This window comes from Ischnura elegans, chromosome 6 (genome assembly GCF_921293095.1).
Source record: "Ischnura elegans chromosome 6, ioIscEleg1.1, whole genome shotgun sequence".
Taxonomy (NCBI): Eukaryota; Metazoa; Arthropoda; class Insecta; order Odonata; family Coenagrionidae; genus Ischnura; species Ischnura elegans.
Window position 1 is genome coordinate 74,051,941 of NC_060251.1, and position 24,858 is coordinate 74,076,798.

The window sequence follows — 24,858 nt, forward strand, 5'->3', positions numbered from 1 at the left end:
CCTGGAACTGATTCTGGGAGTAGGTGGGGCGCGAGTCACTCAAGAAACAAAAGATCTCGGAGACGAGAAAGACACGGTGGAGACGGGTTACACACGCAAAAGGTAGCGGGGTAACTCATTCATTTTCCCGGAAAGCGAGGTCGCGGAGGTGTTAAGGCGGGAGGGTGCGGGGAGCGGCCGGGGAGAGAGGGGTGCGGGAACACACGAGTGGGGCGCGGAGGGGAAGAGATAGGGGAAGCGGAGAAGGGAGCGCGGCAGAGTAGGAAGCGGCACACAGCCGGCCGGCGGAGAGTTTTAGTCGCTTTCTCGAAAGGAGTGGGAGTGGTGTGTTGTGGCGGCGGGACCTGGTGCGCGCGGGTGCCGACCGCCTTTTGTCTCCTCGCAGAGTGATACACCCCCGAAGGCGCGGTACGCCCGGAGAGTTTAGGGAAGTGGTATTAAAGAAAAATATACATAAAAATACTTTTTTCCCTCAAGATCGTCCGCTACTTGATGTGATTTCGTGTGTGTGCATTGCTAACGTATTTTAAAACGTCCTCAACGATAACGCGGGTTAGGAACGCTACGGTGTAATACTCGGTAAGGGCTGATGAGCGCGGAGACGGAGGCTGGAAACTGACTTACGAGGACGAGTACTTCGAGAAAGTTCATACGGATTCGCAGAATCGACCTCCGTTCCCTCAAACACCCTCGTGAAGCCATTAATCCAATCAATAATCTCTTTTGAATCGTATCGTGTGTTATCTTTTCCGAAAAAATAATAATAAAACGAAAATCTTATTTAGACTGGATTTGCAGTTCATATTTTCGCGGCCATTATTTGGATATCGACTTATAACGCATTTATCGACTGAGCAAAAAAATCGACCTTAACCCTCGAATTTCGATCACTAAAACATGGTGACTCGGAGAGACGAACAGTTTGAATTCAGAGCGTGACTAGATGAGGTATCGGAATTTTTTCTTTACTTTCGGAGATGGGGTTAAACTAATTCAAGCTGACGCCAAATCAGATGATTGCGAACACTTTTATCGACCGATAACTACGCCAACAATTACTTTAATAAAGACTGGCTTTGAGAAATTGCATCAATGAAGAGGAAGAAAAGACTACTACTTATGCGGCATTAACTTTAATTTTAGCCATGACGAAAATAAGTAATATTGACGGGTGGACTCGACAATAAATTAAAAATTAAATAATGCGTCACCACGCCCACACGTTGACAATCGACTTTAAAAATCTTCTCAACCATCTCGTTCACGAATGAAAACAGAGAAGTTCAAGACTAGATGCTAGACACAATGCATTACTAACTGGCTTCACTTTCAACACTCCGATTCAACAGCGTAGCCAACTAAAAATCTTGAGAATATATATCTTTGTAATTCTTCGCTCACTCTAGTAAACACTGGTGACATTGAAAACGATGAAGCTCAGGTTAACAAGACAAAAATACTTGTAGATTGAGAAAGAAATCTAATGAATATCTCAGTAAACTTTAACTCCACGAATTACGCCCAGACGAATGTATCGCGTATTTCTTTGCAAAAATAAACAGATGGAAATACTATGAAAAACATCCGGGGAACGAACCTTAGTACTGAATCGATTGACAGACTAACCCTTACTTTAGAGCGTCTCCGGAAAAGTGAATGCCTTCAGGAACCGACTAATTTGCATGGCCTGCACGCTGAGCCCCCTCGGGACAATGTAAATTTGCCCATCGAAGGGATAATTCGCGCGACTCATTGATCACGGTGATCGCTGGTGTGGATGATCGGGTTTTCAGCCGGCCTGTCTCCTATCTCCCCCTTGAGAAAAAGGTCACTGTAGTCACCTAAACAAGGTTTCCTCGAGCCCTGAGAGACCCGCACAGAGGATCTATGTGGACTCATAGCCGAGGGTCTTGAACTGAGGGGCCCAGGCCCCAGAAGAACAGGCGGCAGGGAAGTGTGCTTTAAATCCGTACAATGAACGTCACCGATGCCCTGAAATTCCTCCTGGGAAATGCGACCCAAGTGTCCGACTGCTTGGGGTGCGAACCTCTGGGATGCGGAGGGGCAGACGGGGGTGGAGATACCCCTTGCGATGGGGGCAACAGGACCTCGCCCACCGCCTCCGGGGTCAACGATACCGACTGCACCCGGATGGCCCTCGAGTTCGCCCGCATGGCCGCAAACTGCGGAGGCAACGGAACCCTCCTGGACGAAGCCAACACCACGGAGGATCTGTGCCACCGCCTCCTCTGCCCCCCTGACGACACTACACCCGCCCCCGGGGGCCTGAATTGCGGCATCAACATCACCGCGTGCGACGCGGTCGAGTGTCCGTGGTGGAATCGGACGGATTCGGGGTGCGGACCCCTTAAGGCCGCGTGCCGCGCTGCCCTAGGCGAGCTGGGGTGCGGGGACCGGGGGCGGCTGAACCCCCCGCCGCCCCCGCCCCCTTCCTACGAGTGGTGGTACCTGCTGGTGGTGGTGCCAGTGGTGGCCGGGGCCGTGGGGAACGTCTTAGTGTGCCTCGCCGTGGCCAAGGACCGGAGACTCCACAACGTCACCAACTACTTCTTAACGTCCTTGGCCATCGCGGACCTTCTGGTCTCGCTCTTCGTCATGCCCCTGGGGGCCATCCCCGGGTTCCTCGGTGAGTGCCCAAGGAAATAATGAATGATGCCCAATAAAGTTCTACTCGCCCATTCTGACATAGTGACTACGACTCTAATTAAAACGACGTCAGAGCTTAAACCCCATATAGCTCTGACATCAATTATGAATAAGCAATATGGCTTCTATAGAAGTAGACACTTTCTTAAGCGTGTATGATATATTTCACTTCTTCGACGCATGGCAATGGTCATAGAAACATTATCGGAAAGAGTTAAGTACTTAAGCTTGGTAACATCGCAGAAAATTAGACTTTCAAGTTCAGCGAATACGTCTCAAAGTTTACGCGGTGGAATTCAGAGATAATGAACAAATCCAACTCTTTAATGTTAACATAACCGTATGAAATTCTCTATCTTTTCGATCTCTAATATAATCATAATCAATACTTAAAATATTTTCAAGATTTCATTTAATTCCATGCATGAAATATAAAAAAAGTCTACCTGGTACTACAAGTTTCCCCTGTCAGTCCATCCTCAGCTAAGCTCTGAAGTGTCAGACATGGGAGATCGACTGTACCAAAATTTTCATCGGAGCTAAAGACTTATAAACTTATTTCATTGGAGTGAAAAATTCAACACATGGTTACGCACTAAAGCGCTGATTTTGCAACCATTACCTTAATTTACTATAAAAATGATTGACATATAAGAAATTTAGTTCTAATGGCTCCCCTTTTCTGCGCGAAATCCACGTAGTTCATGGAGTTATTTACGAGTTTTGAAGTAATTAAATGGAAGAAAATACCGCATTAACGAAGTTGCACATGTGTCTCACAATTACTTACGATTTTATGGCGAGTTTGCGATAGTAATGAATGGCTTTAACGAAGTATATTGCTCGTAGGCCCACAAATTACAGTACATACCTCATGATGGAGCCCGTTACAATGTTAAACGTGTCAATGTGGTAATTTACCTGAAAACAAAAGAGAAAGAAGTCAGTTAAATTTTTGATGACACGTCAGTAATGGAGAAATTTTTACCATTAAAATAGAGACATTAAAGACGCAACCCGCAAAATTGAATCGCCGGTAAGATAATCTCGGGGTGTCACTTTCATGCAAATTCCTTGGACGATGGTATTTCTTGAAAGGACACCTGTTTAAGCATGCCATGCAACCTATCCGAGAAGCTATTTACGTATTCCAACACGCATTATAATGAAATAAACATGAAGAACCTGCGTGATCTACCTTCCGCGAACTTCGAGCTCCCTAGTTCTGTCTAGAACTTCATGAAGATGATATTCAGAACGAGCTTAAGCCAACTTAAAGTATATTTTTACATCGAAGCAAACCTCTACCTCGAAGGCAATAACAAAAACAAAACCGTCATCTAATTAACCACTTCTCCATCCTAAATGACGACGAATGGGTTCCTTGATTAAGGTATCAATGAATGCGTTTAAATCCTATTTTCAAGTCGTTAAGTTACAAACTTGTGAGACCTACGAGCATTAGTAATAAAGATGAAAGAGATAGAAACGCAAGTGATATAAGACAACTCTAATATAAAAAGCATAGTTCAAGCATTTGTTTTTCATCACTCCGAGCATGGTCTCAGGTGGAAGGAGTTATTACACATTCCCGAAATGATAATCCGTAGGCTGAAAAACACTGTAGAAAATATTAAAGTAGAAATGTTACTCTTAATGATTCATGCAAGGAATATATAGAGGGATAAAAGAGAGACTTTCACTATGCTCGGCCCCAAAGCTAGCTTGGAATAGCAAATGCAAATGACAGAGGGGCCAGGTTACGAGGGACGGAATAATTTATCAGCATATAAATTCAGGCATCGACGAGAGCGAACATGAGAGTCCGAGCGTGGACTTCAAAGGTGACTTAAGGTCCATTGTTATCACCCCTCGAGGCAACGAATTTTTTGAAGTTCGAAGGTAATAATATTCGTGATTAGGTTATAATATTCGTGATTTATTAAGAACGCGTGGATAAAAAATACGAAAATAAATAACTTAGCTATTACTATGTTAAAATTAACACAGAATTTATCCATAACCAGTAGATTAATTGATTAATAATAAAATCAACTGATTTTGGCGTGACTCGGTGGTACGATGAGATATTCATGATGAATCAAAAACCCAGTACTTACAAACAATCTCTAACTCACTCACACTGTACTGGGATCTCAAAATATTCTTGTACAGTTTAATAATAATTGTAATTGGCATGACCGAATGACTGGTAGTGATTTAAAAAATTCCCTCTTCTGGTCTCCACATATTTACTTACTTTCGCGATACAACTCGACCATAATAAGTCTCCTGAAGTTCGTCATACCAAAGGGATTACATGGAAGAAGGGACTTTTCAAGTCACAATCTCGCTCCATTAAAAGTGCATTATCATAACCTTCCGAACTCCCAACACTCCTAACTTCTAATCCTCTTCCTTTACTTTCCACCCTTGTCGATCGGCCTCTTAAATACGCCCCTTAAATTACTAAACGCTCCCGGTTTACGTCCTCCACTATTCTAGACCTCCAAACAGCGGTTTTCCATGCTAAGCACCCATTAACACTTCTGTTTATATTCCTCGTGCCATGGTACGCTACAGGTAGGAAAACATTTTTGATGAATTATCGCCTTCATTACTTTAGTAAAACGCTGAGAGGGAAGGATGAGGGGTAAGCAAATAAAGTTGTGAAAGTGAACATGGTTCCTGGTTAAAATGTAGATTAATGAAGCTCATGATGAACCGAAGAAGGAAATTGGACGCGGGTGAGGGTACATGCAGGGGCGATCAGCATAATTTTCCATGATAACCAATTATAACTGATGGAATACACATTACTATTAAGATATCGCTATCTGTCTTTTGAAGCCCATTCCTGTCACGCCATTAACACTCTGCACTCACAATATCCTTGTTTTGAGCTCATCAACCATAACTTCAACGTTCATCACCGTATTTAATCGAAGCTAGAAGCTTTGAAGTGGTGGAAGGGCTACATATTAACACTGATAATATGTCCATAACAATGTCAACGGTAGTTCCGATACAGAAAGATTTGATTCGCGAACGCATAAAACACAAAGAAAAGCGGTGAGATTCGACAAAAACTGCCAAGAGCAAACAGAGAGCGTTGCACAGCTTTAATACGAATCTGGTCGGGAGCCGCCAGAGACTCAGAGGGTATATGCCAGGCTGAAGATTGCTTGAGGAATTACGGTCATAAACTTTTAGATTGACAAGGAGAACATTATCTTGGAACCAAAATATATAGGCAGATTCGACAGAATAACTTAAGAGAGACATTATGCCGAACGGATAGGTAAAATTATTCGTTTTCCCTCGAGCAAAAATGAACTTTAATATATGTTATGCCGCAGTAAAATAACCGTGCCAACACAAACCCTTATTTTTTCAGCACACATACATGTAATTGGCTGGTATCCTAACACTCCCCGCCACGTACCCATTGAGGCCGCTTGCGGGGTAGTACGTAGACGTAGACTACAATAGAAAATTTCTCCCTACATACGAGAATAAAATTCTGTGCCGGCTACCCTTTCTAACCCGAATTCACTCGACCAAAAGACGAAAGACACCCCTATTATTTGCAATAAGGTGATCGCATATAATTTGTGGTGCATGGAAACTTACGCCGAGCGTAAATCACCTTTCGTTGAGTAAAGCTCCAGTCCCGAGTACACGAGGGATAAACCTCGCAATAGGCACACAGGGGATGAAACCAACAGGGGTGAGGGGTGATGGAAAAAAGGACGAGCCGCACTTCCACAAAATCTGAATCACTTGCAGACTATTCCTTCGGGGAAAGCATACAGAATTTCCTGGACTGATTTCGGGGGCCATACTTCTGGGAAATTAAGACCTGACCCTTTTCCCCCGGCCGGAACTACTGGGAAACACAGCTGCTGGGCCGTGGAGGATTTCGCAGGAGCGTTTCCGAGAAAGGTCATGTGTTTTCTCTCCGAAGAGGCACCGTATCATCCCCCTGCGTCAAGGACAAGGTCCTTGTCCTTGGAGCAGGAGTGCCCGGAAAAGAGCGATTGCGGATTGAAGGCTTATTTCAGCGGGGTCGGCCGTACGCTATCGCAGTTAGGCGAGAGCAGACGGCAGAATCAATTCCCGACGCCAGCAATTGATAAACCTCCACTGAACCTTACTTTTCCTCCAAAAGGAACGCTCGAGTTTTTCTTTCATTGCAGCATTTAAGCCATTTAGTCTTGCTCTTTACTCGTGCATTCGAGAGACTGAGATGCCTCCAGCACGATGTCCGCCCTGATCATTCAGGAGTTATAACGCTTATTCTGACGTTTCCACTTTGAATCGAACTAAATTATGCATCTTGAAAATTACAAAACGAAAAATAACTGATAATAATACATGGAAGCGAATAACAAGTCACCGAAAACTGCCGTTTTGGAATGAAATTCAAATCTAATGTAAGACACGTAAATTATTTTGTAACGTTAGGATAAAGATTATCTAATATCAGTACCGACAACTATTTAACTAAAACGAGCGAATGACTAATACTGGATTAATACTTTTCTCGTAGGCTTTGATAGACTTTGAAATAAAACAGCGACCCATAAAATCGCTACCTGTAGTACAGCGGTAATTGGAGAAAAAGGGAAGAACGTGGAACTAAGCGAGGAAATGTGAAGGCATCAAGTCTTGCGTGCTTTGTTTCATAATATAACGCAGAGAAGTTGTACTAGAGTTGCCACGTAAAGAAATAGACTAGATAAATAAAATAATGAAACTTCATTACTCTCACTGATTTCTACCAATTTTAAAATAAAAAATGAATTTTTTCGTTCACTCCTCCACCTTAATTTTTTAACGAAAATCAATATTTTACAATGAGATTGCTATGGATTCGTAACTCCAGCACGATTGAAATATAAATTGCTGGTCACCCTGCATTATCGTAAGAAGTACAGCCTTTCACTATACTTTAAAAGCGGTCGATAAAGTCAAACAAGTTAAACTAACCGCTCTTAGCTCGCGGGTAGGAGAATGGGAAGCAGGTTATAGAGGGCTAATGTATACGAACCGAATTGGCGCTCATTACGAAAACATAGCAAAGCACAGAAGTTCATTGTGAGTAGGAATAAATAATTTCCGACGAGGCCCAGTTTGCTAACAAGAAGAGGCCAAGGGATGTAAGTGTTCAATACATAATGAAAAGCAGGCGGATGGAAAATTAGTTCAATTAAAGAAATTTTTGGTGATCTAATAGCAAAATCAGGTTAATAACAAGCCGCCGTATCCAGGCTTATCTCGCGGAATTCCGTTCGTCAGTATACGATCTATAGCTCTCTGCTATGTCTTCGTCTAAAATAGAAATACCTTCTACTCAACCAAATTAAGGTGAATTTTATAGTTTTATTTTACACGAAATGAGGTATTCAACCAAATAAATGCTTGATATAAAAATTTCGATTCTCTTTATCAACCCACCAAGTTATTAGAAGATGAAGACTTCCAAACAGAATAGCTACATAAAAACATCAGATTTAGCATTAAGCGCTATATTATCCGTTGCAATTACAGTAAACTAACGAAATTTATGTTTTTAGAGGCAAACCTAGCGGATGGAAGAGTAGCACACGGAGGCAAAATCACGAGAAGAAAATAAAGGTCGCGCGAAGAAATCCTAGAGCAGTGCACATGTTACGTTGGCAGGTACTTGACGTGGCGATAAAATTCTTATCTATCGACGGATATCTCTGATAGATGAAACGTCGGGCCGAGGAAATATCCACTTCAGCTGGAGCTAAAGAAGCAGTGATCTATCATTTACTTTAAAGTAGACATGCTCGCAGTTTTGAACAGAAATCTACCATCTAACGGTTAAGCACCCAAGGCACGAGAGAAAAAAATAACAGAAGGAAAAAAGAACGTTTTCAGACTTGATTGAGAATAAATCAAGAATAATAATATGTAAACTATAAATATTTGATTGAAAAAAGGTTAAAATTACGTCTTTTCTATCAATAAATAATAAGTAAATTTTGCATAGATGCGTTTCATGGTTTTCAAATTTAGAAAAATAATGTAAAATATCCTCTGTAGCAACATTTACGATCATTTGGAGGTTTAGAAGGCGTAAGTGTCCGTTATGAGTTTAATCCCCGCGAGATTCAACGCGCAATAAAATTTTAACGGGCGACCCAAGTGGAGATATCGCGGTTGAAATGCAGATGTAGCGGGTACGGTCAGGGAACTCGACGCAGCAAAACCCACAGATCTATACGACCATCTTCAGCGGTCGAGCAGAGTCGTATATTTCTTAGATATGAAATCACCCCGACAAATTTTACCAAGGCTTGAGACTATCTCGAGCAAAACATGGCACCGCTGAAACCAGTAGGTAAAATATTGAATGATAGATTCTATTTTTCAAGCAAATAAGTCTGAAAGATAAAAAAAAACAGCTTAAAGAAAGCAGGGAACTAAATACAGCTCTTTCCAATAGAAATGAGATTTTTAAAAATTAGGTACCAGTCTTTAAACTTACCAAAATCTATTCAACGTGTCCGGAAGATTGAGTATAAGGTATCCGTAGGCAAATAGGTTGCAAAAGTTTTAACTTAAGAAAAAACTTGACAGGTCCTACTGTTATGAACTGCTAATTTTTGAAATTATAAGCGCTTAAAGAAAAAAGGAAGTTATAAACGCTATTTTTAAAATGTAAGTTTTTTTTCAAGAGTTCGTGACTGACTATAGCGCAACTAGGCAACATAATTGATTCTAGATCCACCGTCGACGCATTTTCTCAATAATTGTTCACCAGCTGTTAAGACAATTCCTAAAACCAATCCATGAGTCTGCAGCTAATTACACCTTGGACCCCGAAGCCTATCCATCCAACACTCGCCACGATCAACCCCTGCCAGCAACACAACATTCTCACCCATCACCTATCCGGCGACAAAATATTTTCCCGATTATTCGGCAGATGCGTAAATACACGCTCGAGCCTATCCATAACTTCGCAAATCATTATTCTCGGGAAAACCTTCCATTCGACACCCGATAATGACCCCCCTGCCAAACACACAACCATCCCGTCGATCTGGGCGTAACAGAGAGGGGGCAGAGTGGAGAGAAACGGCGACAAGCGCGTGGGTGGAGAGAGGAAGGATAGACACCCATCCCCTCTGAAGCCCTGAAGAAAAAGACGCGCCGCCTTTCAACGACACCGACACTCCCTCGGAATACAGATCGCCGAGCGGCGGGGGATGGGGGTGATTCGCGCGGGAGGAACGGGGGGAGAAGCCTGGTGGGAGAAAACGGGGAAATCGGCGAGGAGTGTGTCTTCCCGAGGGAGACACGCAAATGCCATCCGGAAACATTACGCACAGGCATCGCACCCGTCACGGCCGAGGTTGGGTCCGCTGTCCAAGAGAAGAGGCTCGACCTGCGGAGTCCGCAGAAAGGCTGGGTAGGAATGATTGTGATGATGATAATGGAGCTGGCGCTTCATTCATAATTCATGCGTGGTCATCGTATACTCACTGAGGATTTAAAAGGCAGCAAGAGTGCCGATACAGCAAAATGGCTATTATGCGTTTCCGAGCAAAGAAAGATTCGATGGTTTCCTGGCGATGAGTGAACACTTCTTGGGTCTTTTCCCACTGGTTGAGATTTTCCATCACTAATTTCAGATTCCATTTCGTTACCATCCGGGCAATGTAAAATCGCGTGGAAAACTAAAAAAGACTTTTCATATCCGTTCCCGCCTTTTCCGCGGCGTGTATTATTCGCGCATTGTGCTCGCGATTCACATGTACTGACGTACAATTCAATATGCTCTGGAGGACAGATGGGACACGGAAAAAACTAAACACAGTATTTTAATTAATTGGGGAGTACGTCGGAGTTTCGTTTTCCAAAGTCACTCGTAGATTATCCGCGAATAGACCTCGATACCGACACTTGGCTTTTGTCCGTTTCGCTGAGCTCGGGATGGTTACAATGTTTTTAGCATTGCTTAGATACCTTACGTTGTTAGCAATGAAAGTGAGGGTTGATAAAAAGGCAGGTACGTAAAAGGCTCAGAAAAAAAACAATTTAGTTACTTCATAAATTTCTTGATTTTTATGCTACGTAACCAAAAATTGATTCATAACATAATAGGGTGTTATACATAAAATCAACATCTTTCACACAACATGAGCGAAAAGTTGGAATGAAGTTTTCTCACAAATCGTAATACCAGGCCTACCGAAGCTTTTTAACTACAACAACACCATTGGTAAATATAACCATGCAGATACATAAAATGTTCAATATTTCTATAACCCTCATGAATTCGAATATCATCTTGGAGCCGTCGTCTTATTCCAAATGAAAAAAATCGATATTCCTGCGATAGGAAAACAAATCAAATCGAACCAAAGGCAGGCACACACATGACAGAAATTCGTCCGACGCGACAGATGAAAACACGAGCGGATCCCGACTCGATGAATAATAATCACCCTTGGACGGATTGATTTCGACTTCATATCTTGTTTTTGGAATCTGAGAGAGAGAGAGAGTTCTCTGTAGCCCAATCGCTCCGCACACCTTCTTCGCCAAAGCCGATTATCCCGATCCACGGATTCAATTTGAGCCCCCCAATGATTTATGAGGTCTGTGGGGCTTCGACGGGGGGTGGTGGACAGGGCCTTTAGACGACCCACAACTTCCCTTTTAAGGGAACGTATCACTCTCGGTCGCACATCTTCTTAATTTTCTTATGAACTCTTTGTTTAAAACCTACTCTCTGACTTCGGATTCTCTATGGTGCGTAGTCTAGGAGGAACTTTGTCTACATGCACCTGCGTGTCAAATATAAAACTTTAGGTTACAAAAAAAATTAGGAGTACTTCCATTTTCAGGGGATGTACCACTACCGACCCGACGTATTGGCCGTCTTTACCTGTACTTCAATTAAAAGAAAACTTAGAGAAAATTCTGAGGTAAATGTTCATGCTTGTGGAGTACCGAAATTTTTAACAGTGTCTAAATCTTATGCATTTCGAAAATTTCAATGTGATAGCGGAAATTTTGGACCAACAGAATTCGTCAGGAAAAAAGCCGGTCGAGCGGGGAAGGGGGAGGAATATAATTGGCTTTACGGATACAATGATAGTGACTTGGCCATAAAGTGAATTAAAGAGGAATGTTCAGCGCGGGTGGGGGTCCTGTCCGTATGGGGTGGTTCGCAAAATGCTCTCGGCAAACTTACCTTCAATGGAAGAAACCCTTCAATGAAATTAAGAAAACATATGGGTGTTCGAACATCCGAGATCAATAGACAACGACACTATTATATCGATCACCATGAAAGTAGACACACAGTGTTTTTTCAAGGAGATGGTTTTTATATTTACCTACCACTTCCCTGTAACTATCTCTCAGGGTATCTTTCAAAGGCTGGTGGCCCGTTTAATAAAACATCTCGGTTTATCGGTTTACTTTCTCGCGTCTTGAAACTACTTTCACTTAAAATATATAGCTGGAATTATTTAATCGGGTGAATAAAGTTAATTGTAAATCCAATCGACTTTATTATACGCATTGATTTACCTAAAATTCATTTTTTCAGAAAATTCTCTCCAATCAACTGCATTGATTAAGATACAATTTCCATTCTTATTTCATTGAGCGCTGGAAGTAAATAAAAATAACGATTGCTCTTTCAATTACTGTCTTTATATGAATGTTGAAGTAAAATAATAGGCATTAGAATGACCCGTGACGGCATCTGCTGGCAAAATTATCGATGCAGAGACGATTTGCTGGACATGGTGGGTGAGGAGAGGCAGGTTCTAGAAGAGATACACAGGAGACAGGAGGTATGGATGGAGGGAACACTTAGCGGGAAGGGAATGTTGAAAACGGTGTTAGAGGTTAGAATGTTAGGTAAACGAGGGAGAGGAAGGAAGGAAATAGGATTTTTAAATATAATAACAGGGAGTAGGTCTTACTGTGAATTGAACAGGGGAGTGCTTGAAGGAAGGGGAGGCTCCCAGAATGCCCCTTAAACACTCCATGGAAACCTACTTTAATCGGTAGAATACTTTAATGGTAATTGTTTTGAGTGCCGAGAGGTAATAAGAGTAATCATCACTCATTAAAATACTGTTTTTACGTCCATGTTGATGTAAATGAACATGCATTAGAATGACTACTGGCATTATAATCAAGATGGTATTCCAGAGAGTTACAAAGATAGAGGACCAATAGCAGCCACATTTCGATCGTTACCTTCCCTTCCCACGGAGGAGAGTGCCCCCTTAAGAGAAAGGGATCTCCCAGGGGACACCTCACCGAGCCCGGGACGGCTGAGCGTCGTCGTCGGTGGGGAAGCAAATACCCACCGCCGCAGACTGGATGGACTGGGATCCGGCCTCCCTCCACAGGGACACGAGTAACTAAATGATAGGGGATGATGATGAGGGGTAGGATTTATAGAAGACGGGGTGACTGGGGGTCACCGGGAGCAGAGGCAAACGAGGAGCATCGCTGGAGAAGCCAGCCACGTGTGCGTCGCCAATATTATCAAAGGATTGCTTGCATGAGAGCGACGGTTGGATCGACTGGAAAAAAATTTCCAGTTCTTGTTCACGAAAAAAAAAATACGCCTATGTCTTATTCTCTACGGGATTTACCTTCTGTTAGATATTATACCGGTTTTAAAGGATGCAAAAAATTATGAAAATGTGTTTCCTCCAACCTTCCAGGCATCTTATGCCATAAATCAGGGATTGGTAACCTTTTACGATGTCTACATCAGAAAGAGAACTGCATTAGCAAAGGAGGAGTACTTAGCGAGGGAGGGGATGTAGAAAACAGTGTTAGACGGTAGAATTTAACGTAAAAGAGGGAGAGGAAGGAAAAAATTAGGATTTTTACATAGAATGAAAGGGAGGAGGCCTGATTATGAATTATAGAGGGAAGTGCGTGAAGGACGGTGAGGCTCCCACAATGATTCTTGAGTGCTCCATGGAAACCTGCCCAAATCGGTAGAATACTCTAATAAATACGATGTCCCACGGTCATGGCTAAGACGGAAAATACTAATAACGCAATCGGATTTACAAAAAAATAATAACATACCGACTTACTTACTAAATTCAAACGATGAAATTTCCCCTTAAGCATAACCAATATCTAAAGACAATAAATAATGAACTGTTGATAGTCGTGGGAACCGCGCACAGCCTGTGAGCTGCCAAACACTGGTATAAATTAATGCGAAAACGCTGCGGATAAACAATATACCTCGAAGTTTAGCCAAAGATTTGACCAAATTAGAAATATATTTTTGGTTAAATCGACAGGTACAATAAGTTACGAATGGACGTGGTCAAGAGCCTGTATCGTTATCTGATTTTTCATTTGAAACTGTAAGTAATAACTTAATTTTGTGCACTTTAAGGGTATCGATTGCAGAGTAAATACTTCCCCGGTACCTTGATAAAGAATTGTGGGATGAAGAATGTCCGTATAGGAGATCAGGCAACAAGGGCTTCAAAGGGGATCCAAGCCATGGGGCCTCGGGCATATTTAAGGCTTACCTATAGATTATTGGTTGGGAGAAATGACTTGGTTCGGAGAGTTTCCTTATAATATCACGTAAAGTACTCCCGAAAGATGATATAAAATAGATTACGCTTCGATGAGGGCAGTGTATAACTTCAAAAAGAAGTAAAAGATGATGAAAAGGGCTAGTTTTTTTCAAAGTCCCCTGCACCATTACTATACGAAATAATCTATCGGGAGAGATAGGTTTACATGGACGATCCAGGTCGCCGTTTCACTGAATCATCCAAAAATATCGGTACAAGGTCAATCTTTTATGAGACATACAAAGCACACTTTTCAACGGATTTGAATCACTCCATCTTGCAAATAACGCTGGATAATATCCTAAAATCGACCGTTTTTACCCTTAACAGTACTCGACATCAAACTAACTAAATATGATGGATTTAATTTCAGCTTCGTTTTTGATAGCTATATTCAAACAATTTTTAATACCATTGGTTTCATATAATTTCTAAATCGAACAAAGAAAGATAGGCTTTCCGCATTCTCGTCTCATCTTAAGTCCGAAGCAACAAAAAAATCCACGATCCACGGCTCTCTTTGAGTTAGGTTTAAAGCTGTTAAATCTTCCTTCTATCCTTAAATCCTGTACTATTTCTCCTTCTTCCACGTATAGCTAACATTTTCACTCCACTTTAAACGGCTTCAAAAATTGTACGGCACCCCATTTCATTTCCAAATTCTACAGCGTTCAAGTCCCACCTTCGTCATCGGCCCAAGAGAAGCAATCCTTTCCTCATATCTACCCTCTTCCAAACGGAAGAAAGTAGCTCCACAGTAACACTTTGCGATCTTTTCTAGCTCCAATCCCTTCTCTCGCCTTCCAATTTCGTTCTCGAGAGACCTTATTTCTCGCACACCGTTACTGACACCTCAAATCTCCCGTGAGATCACTTTAATACGTAATCCCACGAGAATTATCATCTCCACTTAGATTGCTCAGGTCTTGAGAAAGAAATAAAAAAAAATTCGAGGGATAAAGAAATGTATAAATGTCATTACAATCATTCTATGAGCAACTATCGCGTGTATGTAAGTAAGGGACAAATAGGCCTAAAATATTTTTCTATAACTTTAGGGCGCGCAAAAATCGAGGTTCCTTAAAAATATCGAAACACAGAAAAAATAGAGAAAAGCCTGCACAAAAAATACATTTTCACGATTTTATAGACAACATTAAGATAATTAATAATTTTGACGGCGGATGGCGAAAAAGATAACAATGGAAAAGGCATTTATCTTGTTGAAATATTGTCCCAAAGGCTTGTCACTTTTATTCACTTTTTAGCGAATAACTACGGCAGATTGATTAATAAGCCTCAGGTGGTGAAAACCAACGCTTATAATTAGGACAATAAACATTTATCATAATTAAAAGAGGTTACAAAAAGTCTCTTCAAGAAAACGAGTGTATTACTGAACAGAGAAAGCGTTTATGGTAAGAAAAAATACAGCCGAACGTCAAAAAACCTACTCCACGACGACCTGCCAGTACCCTGCGACAAACAACGTCTTCAGGGACCCGCTACACGAGACCTCTGTAACCGAGAGAGACCGGGTTAATTGATAAAAATTTCCGCACGAGCCCTGCAGGAAGGAGACATCCACTTTGGCAACATTAATTATGAAAATAAAGCGAAGGCATTAATTAAGGCCTTTTAGGTCTTGACGAGGGCAAAAAGGGGAAACAGAGGGTTAGCGACATAGTTTAATGGAGGGATAGAAAATGCGATAAACGACTCTCGAGAGAAGAAAGGGTACAGATTGGACCACTAAAGCGAGGCCGCAGTCTGCGGTGTGGATTCCGGCTGGGATGGGGCAGATTCTGTCGTTTCGTGGGTAAAGGGATGGGAGCAGATGGATGAAGAGGTTTGGGGCTGGGATACACCACGGGAGGGGTACGAGGATGGGAACTTGGCGAAGGGATTGCGACGATAACAATAACAACGTCATGGTGACAGACACAGGACAGGATGATTGCCAAAAAGAGTTCCTTGATTGCAGAAGATGTTTATCTTTCAAAATATCCTTTTTCTTGTGATTATTTCGCAGTAATCGGTGACGCCGAGCCTACGTCTTCCCCTACCGAACACAATCTGAGGATTTTAAAGCATTCGTGAATGAGGTGTGATTTCAACGCATATTATGAAAATAACATAATGAATGCGATTATGATGACATCCCGATAGAATCAGAAGACAATACATGCCGAAAACGTCATTATAAATTCTAAACTAAATATATTTGCTTTTCCTGTATGAACGGCGAACTTTCACGAGTTTTTGAGGAATTACCCATTTTTTGAGGCAAAACAACCATCTGTAAAATGTCATGTCTTTGTTAATGCGACATTGACAGTGAAATCAAGAAAATATACTAATATTCATATTCAAATTATTTCCGGTACCATTTAATTGCCGAGTAACCCCAGAACTCCCTAAAACACGAAGTTGGTGGCATATAATGTACGGACGAGCAACATAAATCTGATTAAGTGGCAAAAAACGACCACTGAGGGCACAGGCAATGTGAAAACCATAGCTTGATGCTGAACTTTTACAACAGAAACAAACCAGTACACGCAAAAGAAGTGCTGTAGGTCCAATCTATTGTAATAGTATATTATGTATCTTATAAGCTAAGAAATTTCCTTCCAAACATTAAATATGGAATCCTACAAAGTAAAGGCCTCAACAATTCAGTGCATATAATATTTCTATTTCGAGAAGCTAATGAAAAACTACACTACCATTTGGTGGAGTACTGCACATCTCCAGCCCTTTTTTCGTTCTCTCTCCTAAGCGTCCATGTTTCCGCACCGAAAAGCGCTACATTCCAGGCCACACTCGTCACCATCCTTTTCTATAAATTCTTTCCTTCCGATCCTATCATCAGCTCTTTCCTATTCATAAACGCCTCTATTACTAAATCTATTCTCTTCCTGAAATTCTTACGGCTGCGTTCGATTTCCAGTAATGTGCAGCCCAAGTAATTAATATGCCTGCCTACTCCTCTTCCAGCAAAAACCTCAGAAAACGAATAGTTAACCGAAGAACCCTCTTAGGTAGTATGAAATAGGAAAATTCTGACACTCATTTGATCATTGCCAAAAAAAAATGTACAATACTGGGCGAATTCATTAAACAAGGTTTCAAATTCACTGGCATGTCTGGCAGATATAGTGGGTATGAAGTAATAAATAAACAATATAAATTCACATAAGGAGGAAGAATTGATTACAAAATATATCACAAAATGGAAAAAGACAATGGTTCAGAGGAAAATGGAAAAATCCAGAAATCAGAGGTTAAAAATTTGGCTTGAATGAGACACGAACCCAGAACCTGTTTGCCGGGCGATGATACCTGAAGGAAAGTATACTTATATAGATTAAGAGAAATTTTAAATGATATATCTGAAATGAGAGATTTCACATAATTAATGTACCAAAACCCAACTATCAATGGACTACCGTGCGTAGAACGATGACGAATTCTTCAAGAAGACTCCCTTCACCCTTGAGTCCTTGTCAACGTCCTCCCCTGTAATGTATACAGGACGAGGATGAAGTGGAGGCGAAGAAGGCCATGGAATGGAATTTCTGGGAGCGAGACCGTGGACCGATAGGGGGGACAGACAACCGGAGACAAAAGGGGGTGAGAGCACCCTGGGGTGAGTGAGAGGGACTTATTAACCCCGGGAAACTAATAGGTTTGTCACCTCATCCATTAAACGGAAGGAGGCGATGTCCCCATGGGCATCAGACGGACAGACCCGCAGAGAGAGAGAGACCTACTCCTGAAGAGTGGAGCCTGAGGGTTTATTATGAGGCGAACGAGTCCCTGGGACGCAGGGGCGGATGGGAAGGTTCGAGAAAGTGAAGGCACGACAGGGAAAGGAGATCCCTGGGCATGGGTGATGGGCAGTCTCGTTCATTTTCACTAAGCAGTTCATGCCAGTCCTTTTCAGTAAAATGAGCAAGTTTGAAGATTCGCCCCTACTCCAGACAGTCTTCATATTAACATGAGGATACGAACTACATCAAATCCCGTCAGAAAGTTATCATGCTATTTTTGTAGGAAACTGATAGTATTTATACTAATACCTTAGACATCAACCAGATGAAGCCTAAAACACACACTCGCTATGTCTCCATTCACGGGGCGCATACATAATTTACCTTTTTCAATAGTTTGTTCAATTAGACTAAACTGCCTCTGATACAATAATCCAAGAAATGTATAATGCTGGGTTTAGATAGCGGAGAAGGGGATGAAGAGAAAAGGATTTATGGATATAGTGAAATTGGTTAGTTGAAATTGATAAATGGCAAGCGATTTAAAAAGGGAAACTCTATTTGGGAGGGACAAGTCTGAGGCGAATCGCAAAAAGTACGATATATATATCTACCTAAGCCGATAGAATAAATCCGCTTACAATTTTATTATATTAACCCTAAATATCTTCGTAAGCAATGAGTTTTGTCTCGGTTCTTAACTTGCTAAGATTATTTCATACATACATACTTTATTTCGCGACATTAGAATACCTAAATGCCGGAAAAATGTGAACAATATTGAGAGAGATAACTCCATGGAAAATTCATGCATTGACGTATCAGTCACGTTGTTTCGTAAAAAATAAAAAACTTTAAAATTAGACAAAAATATGTGTCACCCGGACATTGAAGTAAGCCTAAATCATGTAAAGGAAAGCACGCATATATTTTTTTTTACTTTTAAAGCATACTATCATTATATTATTTGCACTGAAGGATGCCAATAAATTCCCTTAAATAAAATGAATAAATCATTTGTTCAAAACTAAAACTATGGACGAGTCAAAAGAATTTTTTCAGCACATCCAGTGCTTAATTTAGCTATAATTTATCACACGCATTTGCTTATTCTGGTTCTTGATTCCCGTCCCCGTAACCGCATATGCTCCGCTGTAACGAAATCGTACCATTCTTCATTCAGTAGCCGTTTTCTTTCTTTTTTGTTCCTCAAGCGGATTCGTTCCATGTCATGAGTCGTTCTATGACCGAATTCACCCGGAACGACCCATCTCTCACTTGGGACTCAAACCCTGGCAGGAGAGGTGGGAGCGTAGGGCGAGTGACGGCAAAGGGTTAGACCCTGCGGATGAACAAAGGGGGTGAGGTGGACGGTGCGCCTTGGAAATAGGCGGGGGGTCATCGAGAGTATTGCCGTTGACAGGTTACACGACCGGCGGATGGAGTGACAAATAAATAATTGAAGAATAAATAAACAAAAACACTTTCGGAAATTGAATACGGTGAAAGGTCGTTATGAAAAGTAATATGAAGGTCTATTAAGGGGGAGGGAACGTTTTAACAGGACGGAATTGGGGAATGGGTACCGGGGGAGGGCAGAAAACGACTACGACAAAAGGTAGGGGAACACGACACGAGCTGTTTCGGAACTGAGTTAATTACGAAGCGATCCTCGGGCGGGGGATAGTTTCAAAATGGAACTAATTATTTCAAACACGGACGAAAACTCTGAAAGCGAAGCTAACTCCAAAGGGCAGGATGAATATTAACGCAGGACAAGGGATGACCGGGTCTCAATCATCGAAAACCACAATCCTAAACTATAGCAAAACCTCTACTTTCAGAGAGCAGATGCACGCCAAGGTGGATTCAGATAAAATGCTATTCTTTTCGTGCATTATTTTGGCCGACGTAATCGTTTCCTTTGCGAATATTCCCCTTCACATCGCATGTTTAAACAATATTCTCATCCTTCCAACAACCCCTCCCTAGACTTCAGCAGTCTCTCCTCAGTGACCCTTCTACATCCACATATGAAGCGTTTTTCAAAGCTTACTGCTACGCCTTCGTGTGTCCATGGAGGATCCCGGTAAATTTCCGAGATACGCCCGACGTCCGAATGAACTTAGGATAGTCTTGTTTAAAAGAGACCCTTTCACGGGTACTTAAAGCTATTCCAGGGTGCAAGAAAGGCGTATCAGAGGCTTTTAAACACGCTTCATGAGCAACCTTAGCGTGATCAGTGAGTGAACAATCAAACGGATTTCACGGAAGGAGACTTATTTCATTACAAAGTGAACTTACTTTAACAATTTAGAGAGAAAATCTCAATTGTTATTTAATGAGTAAAATTGTTCACCAGAAATACATGGACTCCAGTGAAAAATGTCCACCGAGCTTCATGACGTCCGGTAAAGACCCACTCTTGAATGGGAACAGACGCTTTCGTGACGAGAGGTATCTTCAGGGAACTGTAAAACTGGACCGAGAACAAAGCAAGCACACTACTTAAGTCCAACTTTTCTGATTTTTGTTCCCCTCTGAGAGCGACAAACCGTTTTTGAGCAAAAATTAGACCCTCGGCGGCCCTCTGCGGACAGAAAAACTCGGGAAGGCACTAGGCCCCTTGAGGAAGATAACCTGGCCGAGTGTTTCGTACTTTCGGAAGAGTAAGAAGGAAAAAACGTAGCGCTAAAATATTCAAAGTGCTATCCTTGAACTAGAATCAAGGGATAGCGTTAAGAGCAAAGCGATTCTGGAAAAAAGAAACAGTAGAGCGAAAAACAACTGAGGGAGTAAGTGCTGCCATCCTCACCTTACCTCAACAATGGGAAAAAAAGTGGGGGACACCGTGTCACATGAGGCATCCAGATAAAACGCTCAAATTTGGAGTCAAAATTACGAAATTATGACACCAGGTTAGGTTAAGAGCACTGTGAATGCCTAACTTTATGTAACCGAATTATTTAATATCTTAAAAAAAGTTAATAGTAAAATAACGCAGCATGATACGATATTTTGTACATACAACTCAACACATTATACACTTAGCATCGATAAACATAAAGGAAATGTGCATAGCATCAAGCGACCAGATTGTTCCTTTTCACCTTAACTCGCTTCGTTCCATATCTTTTCGCCACTTGATTTTTTTTGATGGGTGAATCAGGCGTGGGCACAATTTCACATAACCGAGATATATGACGAGTGATATTAACAAGTTATGTAAACAGCCATACATAAAATGTAATTGAAACATTTTGTCAGACTACGCTAAACAAAAGATTAGACCACTATGCGAGACTTCACACGTGTAAGTTACTTCCACGAGGTGAAATAAAGGAGGCAGGAGGAAAGGATACCTATAATCCTCGGGGACGAATCGAAGTAGCAATTTATATAGGAGGGTAGGATTTAATGCAAAAATAGAGATAAGTGGGTATGACAAATGAATAAAGAAGATGCCATCATACTGAACAGAAAAAAGAAAGAGAATGAAAAAGTCGAAAGTTCGGGTATAAAATAGAAAGTGAGGAATATTACCGAATATATTTATTAGCCTCCACCGAATTATACATGTAATGGACTATTATTATTAAATTATTCTACCGATTAAGGTAGGTTTCTATGTAGTATTTTAAGTTAATAAAATTAATACCATTGCGCTAAAAGGTGGAGCTCACTTACCGACAGATTAACGGTAACAATGTCACTTACTTACGATATAACCTTTAATTTATTTGTCTTTAACGTGGAATTATAAAATGATCAGGCAGTGCGACATACAGGTAAAAAACTAAGGCGTTTCGGATGGGAGTGGAGGGCATAAATACGGCCTTGGAACCTGAATAGCACATTGCGGCCGGCCGCGCCAACTGCATACGGCTGGTCGCTAGCCCACATTTGGAGCGCGCTCCTCAATGCATTGCTCCCGGCACCGAAAAATACTTGGCCCGGGCTCAACCAATATGGCCGACCTTCTCCGAAGTTATGAGATAATTATGAAACGGAGACTCCGAGTTGGGGAAAGGAGCAAGAGGGGACCGCAGAGAGTGAGAAACAAAGAAAAGAAATCTGGGCCGAATATGAAATTGTCTCCATTCAACTAAGCAGACAAGTGGGCTCCAATTAAAGTGGTGGCGTTATGTGATTTCGGTTCCGCCGCAGATATGATTCATTTTCGTCCTTGTGTTTGCTTTGTGAGCGCTCCAGATCCCCAATCTTCCGTGGTTGTCCAATGCGGACCACGTCTGTTTAAGGACCAAAATTGGCTATCGCATCGTTTCGCCTCCGATCATTTTAGTATCAACCAACAATGAGAGAAAGAGGGGGAAGAATAATTGAATGAACAAAACAATAATTAAAGCAAATCTTTATTTAAGATGAATGAAAATGTGTTCGTTCACAATTTTTATTATATTGCTGACTGTACTAGCGTTTGAAAAATAAATGGATCCGTATTTTTCGGTTTTTCATTACAAACTATTCACGAAGAAAATATACGACCTTACCCTTTTAGCAGTTAAGTAATTAGATAACGAAATCATGTAGAGCGTCACCACTTTTCAGCTATTACCCGCCCTCACGCATGGTCCTCGCGTGGTTCACTTTCGTTGACAATTTTGACCGATCCCTTCCTTTGATATGCTGATCTCCCTCTGAACTAGAAAATAAATCGTAAATATAACGACGTCACCAATTCATGAAATGCGGGCGGAGAAATTCGCGATTATTTAAATATTAAACGTATAACAGAATGGCAGTTGGAGTGGATTTTTTTAGCGTAACTTATCTTCATCTTGCATCTACCGCATTTATTTTAGTAGAATGCAATTTCGGGCCTAAGTGAATGTTGTGCTAAACTAAAATTCAAGATTTAATGAAGGCTCATTAAATAGATACATAAATAAATACACCCCATATCAATTGATTGACCTCATCGATCACATGCTTAAAATTTATGAGATTATGATGATGAAGTTGTCCAAATTTGTACACAAACAACCAGCTATGTTCAACGGATAAGTCATAGAAACGCAGAAACGTGCTTCTTTCATGCGTATTTTTTCAGGGGGAGGAAAGGGATCGCCGAAATCATCGATCGATCGAAATCATCAGAGTGTACTACATGAGGGATGCAGGGATCGAAAAATGCAAAAATAGATGCAAAATAATACTTGAATAATTCCAGACTATATGTACCACTTTCGCAACGCAACACATACGGCAACGCTTTACTGGCGATATTTCCTTCCCTCGCCACTTCTAGACATTTACTCTCTCGCAAATGTAATCGAAAGCTGACAAGTAGAGTGAAATTTTAACACGCCCTCAATTTCGAATGTACTAATTTATACACACTTACTTGAGTAAGTAAGACGCTAATCGAGCAAAAACTGCCAAGCGAAGGAAATAGATCCCCTCAAGAGTCTCCCAATCCAGGCAACAATGCGAAACGCCAGTTTTTGTGCTGTGAAAGACGTGGCGGCATTGCACTCAGCGAGTCGGAACTCGGATAGTTTTACTGAAATTACCGAACGCGCACCGGAGATGTCCCAGCCACGGAACGAGGGGAAAGATGAGCTATTAATACTTACTTGAAAAGCTCCTTAATGGGGAAAACAAACAAGGCACTCACAGTGGCGACTTCGATCACTGCAGAAGAGGTTCGCGTCTCCAAGGGCGAATCTCTTCAAGCAGCGAATGCGAGCTAGATTAAAAAATAATAATAATGAGGGAGACATAAAATGAAGGACGCTTAAGCGAAGAGGGAGGATGACACGTAATCCTCAGGGTAAAATCGTCGCGTGAGGAAAAGGAGAACTCAGCGGATAAAAAAAGCGAAATGAATCAACAGATTTATGGTGAACAAAAGGGACTTATGGGGCGCCGATAAGAAAAAGAGCTGAGCTCCGGGAAATCATATTATGGGAAGGGAAGATGAGGTTGACAATCATACGCGAATAGGAATTTATCTTCGTACTTGAATATGCATGGAGGCTGTAGAGCGAAACAGGGAGAAGGGCGGGAGAAATGAAAATCTAGCAATGACTTTAAGGATAATAATCTACTTACGTACCTACGTACGAATATCCTACCACGCCCACACAAGATTGCATACTGTCACACAAAAAGGATATATACCAATAAGGGGAAGGAAAAGAAATTTAATCGAAATAATCTACCGAATAAGATAAGCCTGACGATCTAAAACGGTAATTTATAAAAATTGAACTGTGGACGCCACTAAGCCTCCACTGAACAACACCATGAATCCTTTCACTTCATCATAGCTTCTAGTTAAGATTTAATGATTTATTCATTCATTTATTTTTTAAAGTATTCTACCGATTAAGGTAGGTTGCCATGAAGTAGGTCATATCCACTTGCCAATCCTATCCATTTCATAAAGAGGATTGGCAAATGAAAATGAAAACGGAGAGCCATTCGTGTACAACGGAACAGTGCATAACACTTAAAAAAAAAGCATGTTTTCCATTGTTAGGAAGAGGAATGATTTTGTATACTTCTTAACTGATAGGTAGTCGAACATACCTATGCCATATCTACGTTCAGCACACATACAATTTGATTATTATATAATTCGGTAATCCACAGGTTTGAATTTCGTAGGACAAAATCTCCGACACTAAGGCTCAACAAACTACATTGCCAAATTGAATTTCTTCCTCCTATTCTATATATAGGCTTCCCTCCGTTTCATCCACAAACGCTGTTTTTTTCCATCCCCGTTCGCCTTCCACATGTATCCCTTCCATGCTTGAGATACA

General features: G+C 41.4%; 1 protein-coding gene across 1 annotated transcript in view; it reads left to right on the plus strand.

Moving 5' to 3' along the window:
• The first annotated feature begins 327 nt into the window (after positions 1–327).
• LOC124161398 (alpha-1D adrenergic receptor) overlaps positions 328–24,858 on the plus strand; it is a 155,896-nt gene continuing 131,365 nt past the window's right edge. The window contains exon 1 of the mRNA XM_046537716.1: positions 328–2,647. Coding sequence (XP_046393672.1) covers positions 1,975–2,647 — 673 coding nt within the window. The 5' untranslated portion in view covers positions 328–1,974. The remainder of the gene's footprint in view (positions 2,648–24,858) is intronic.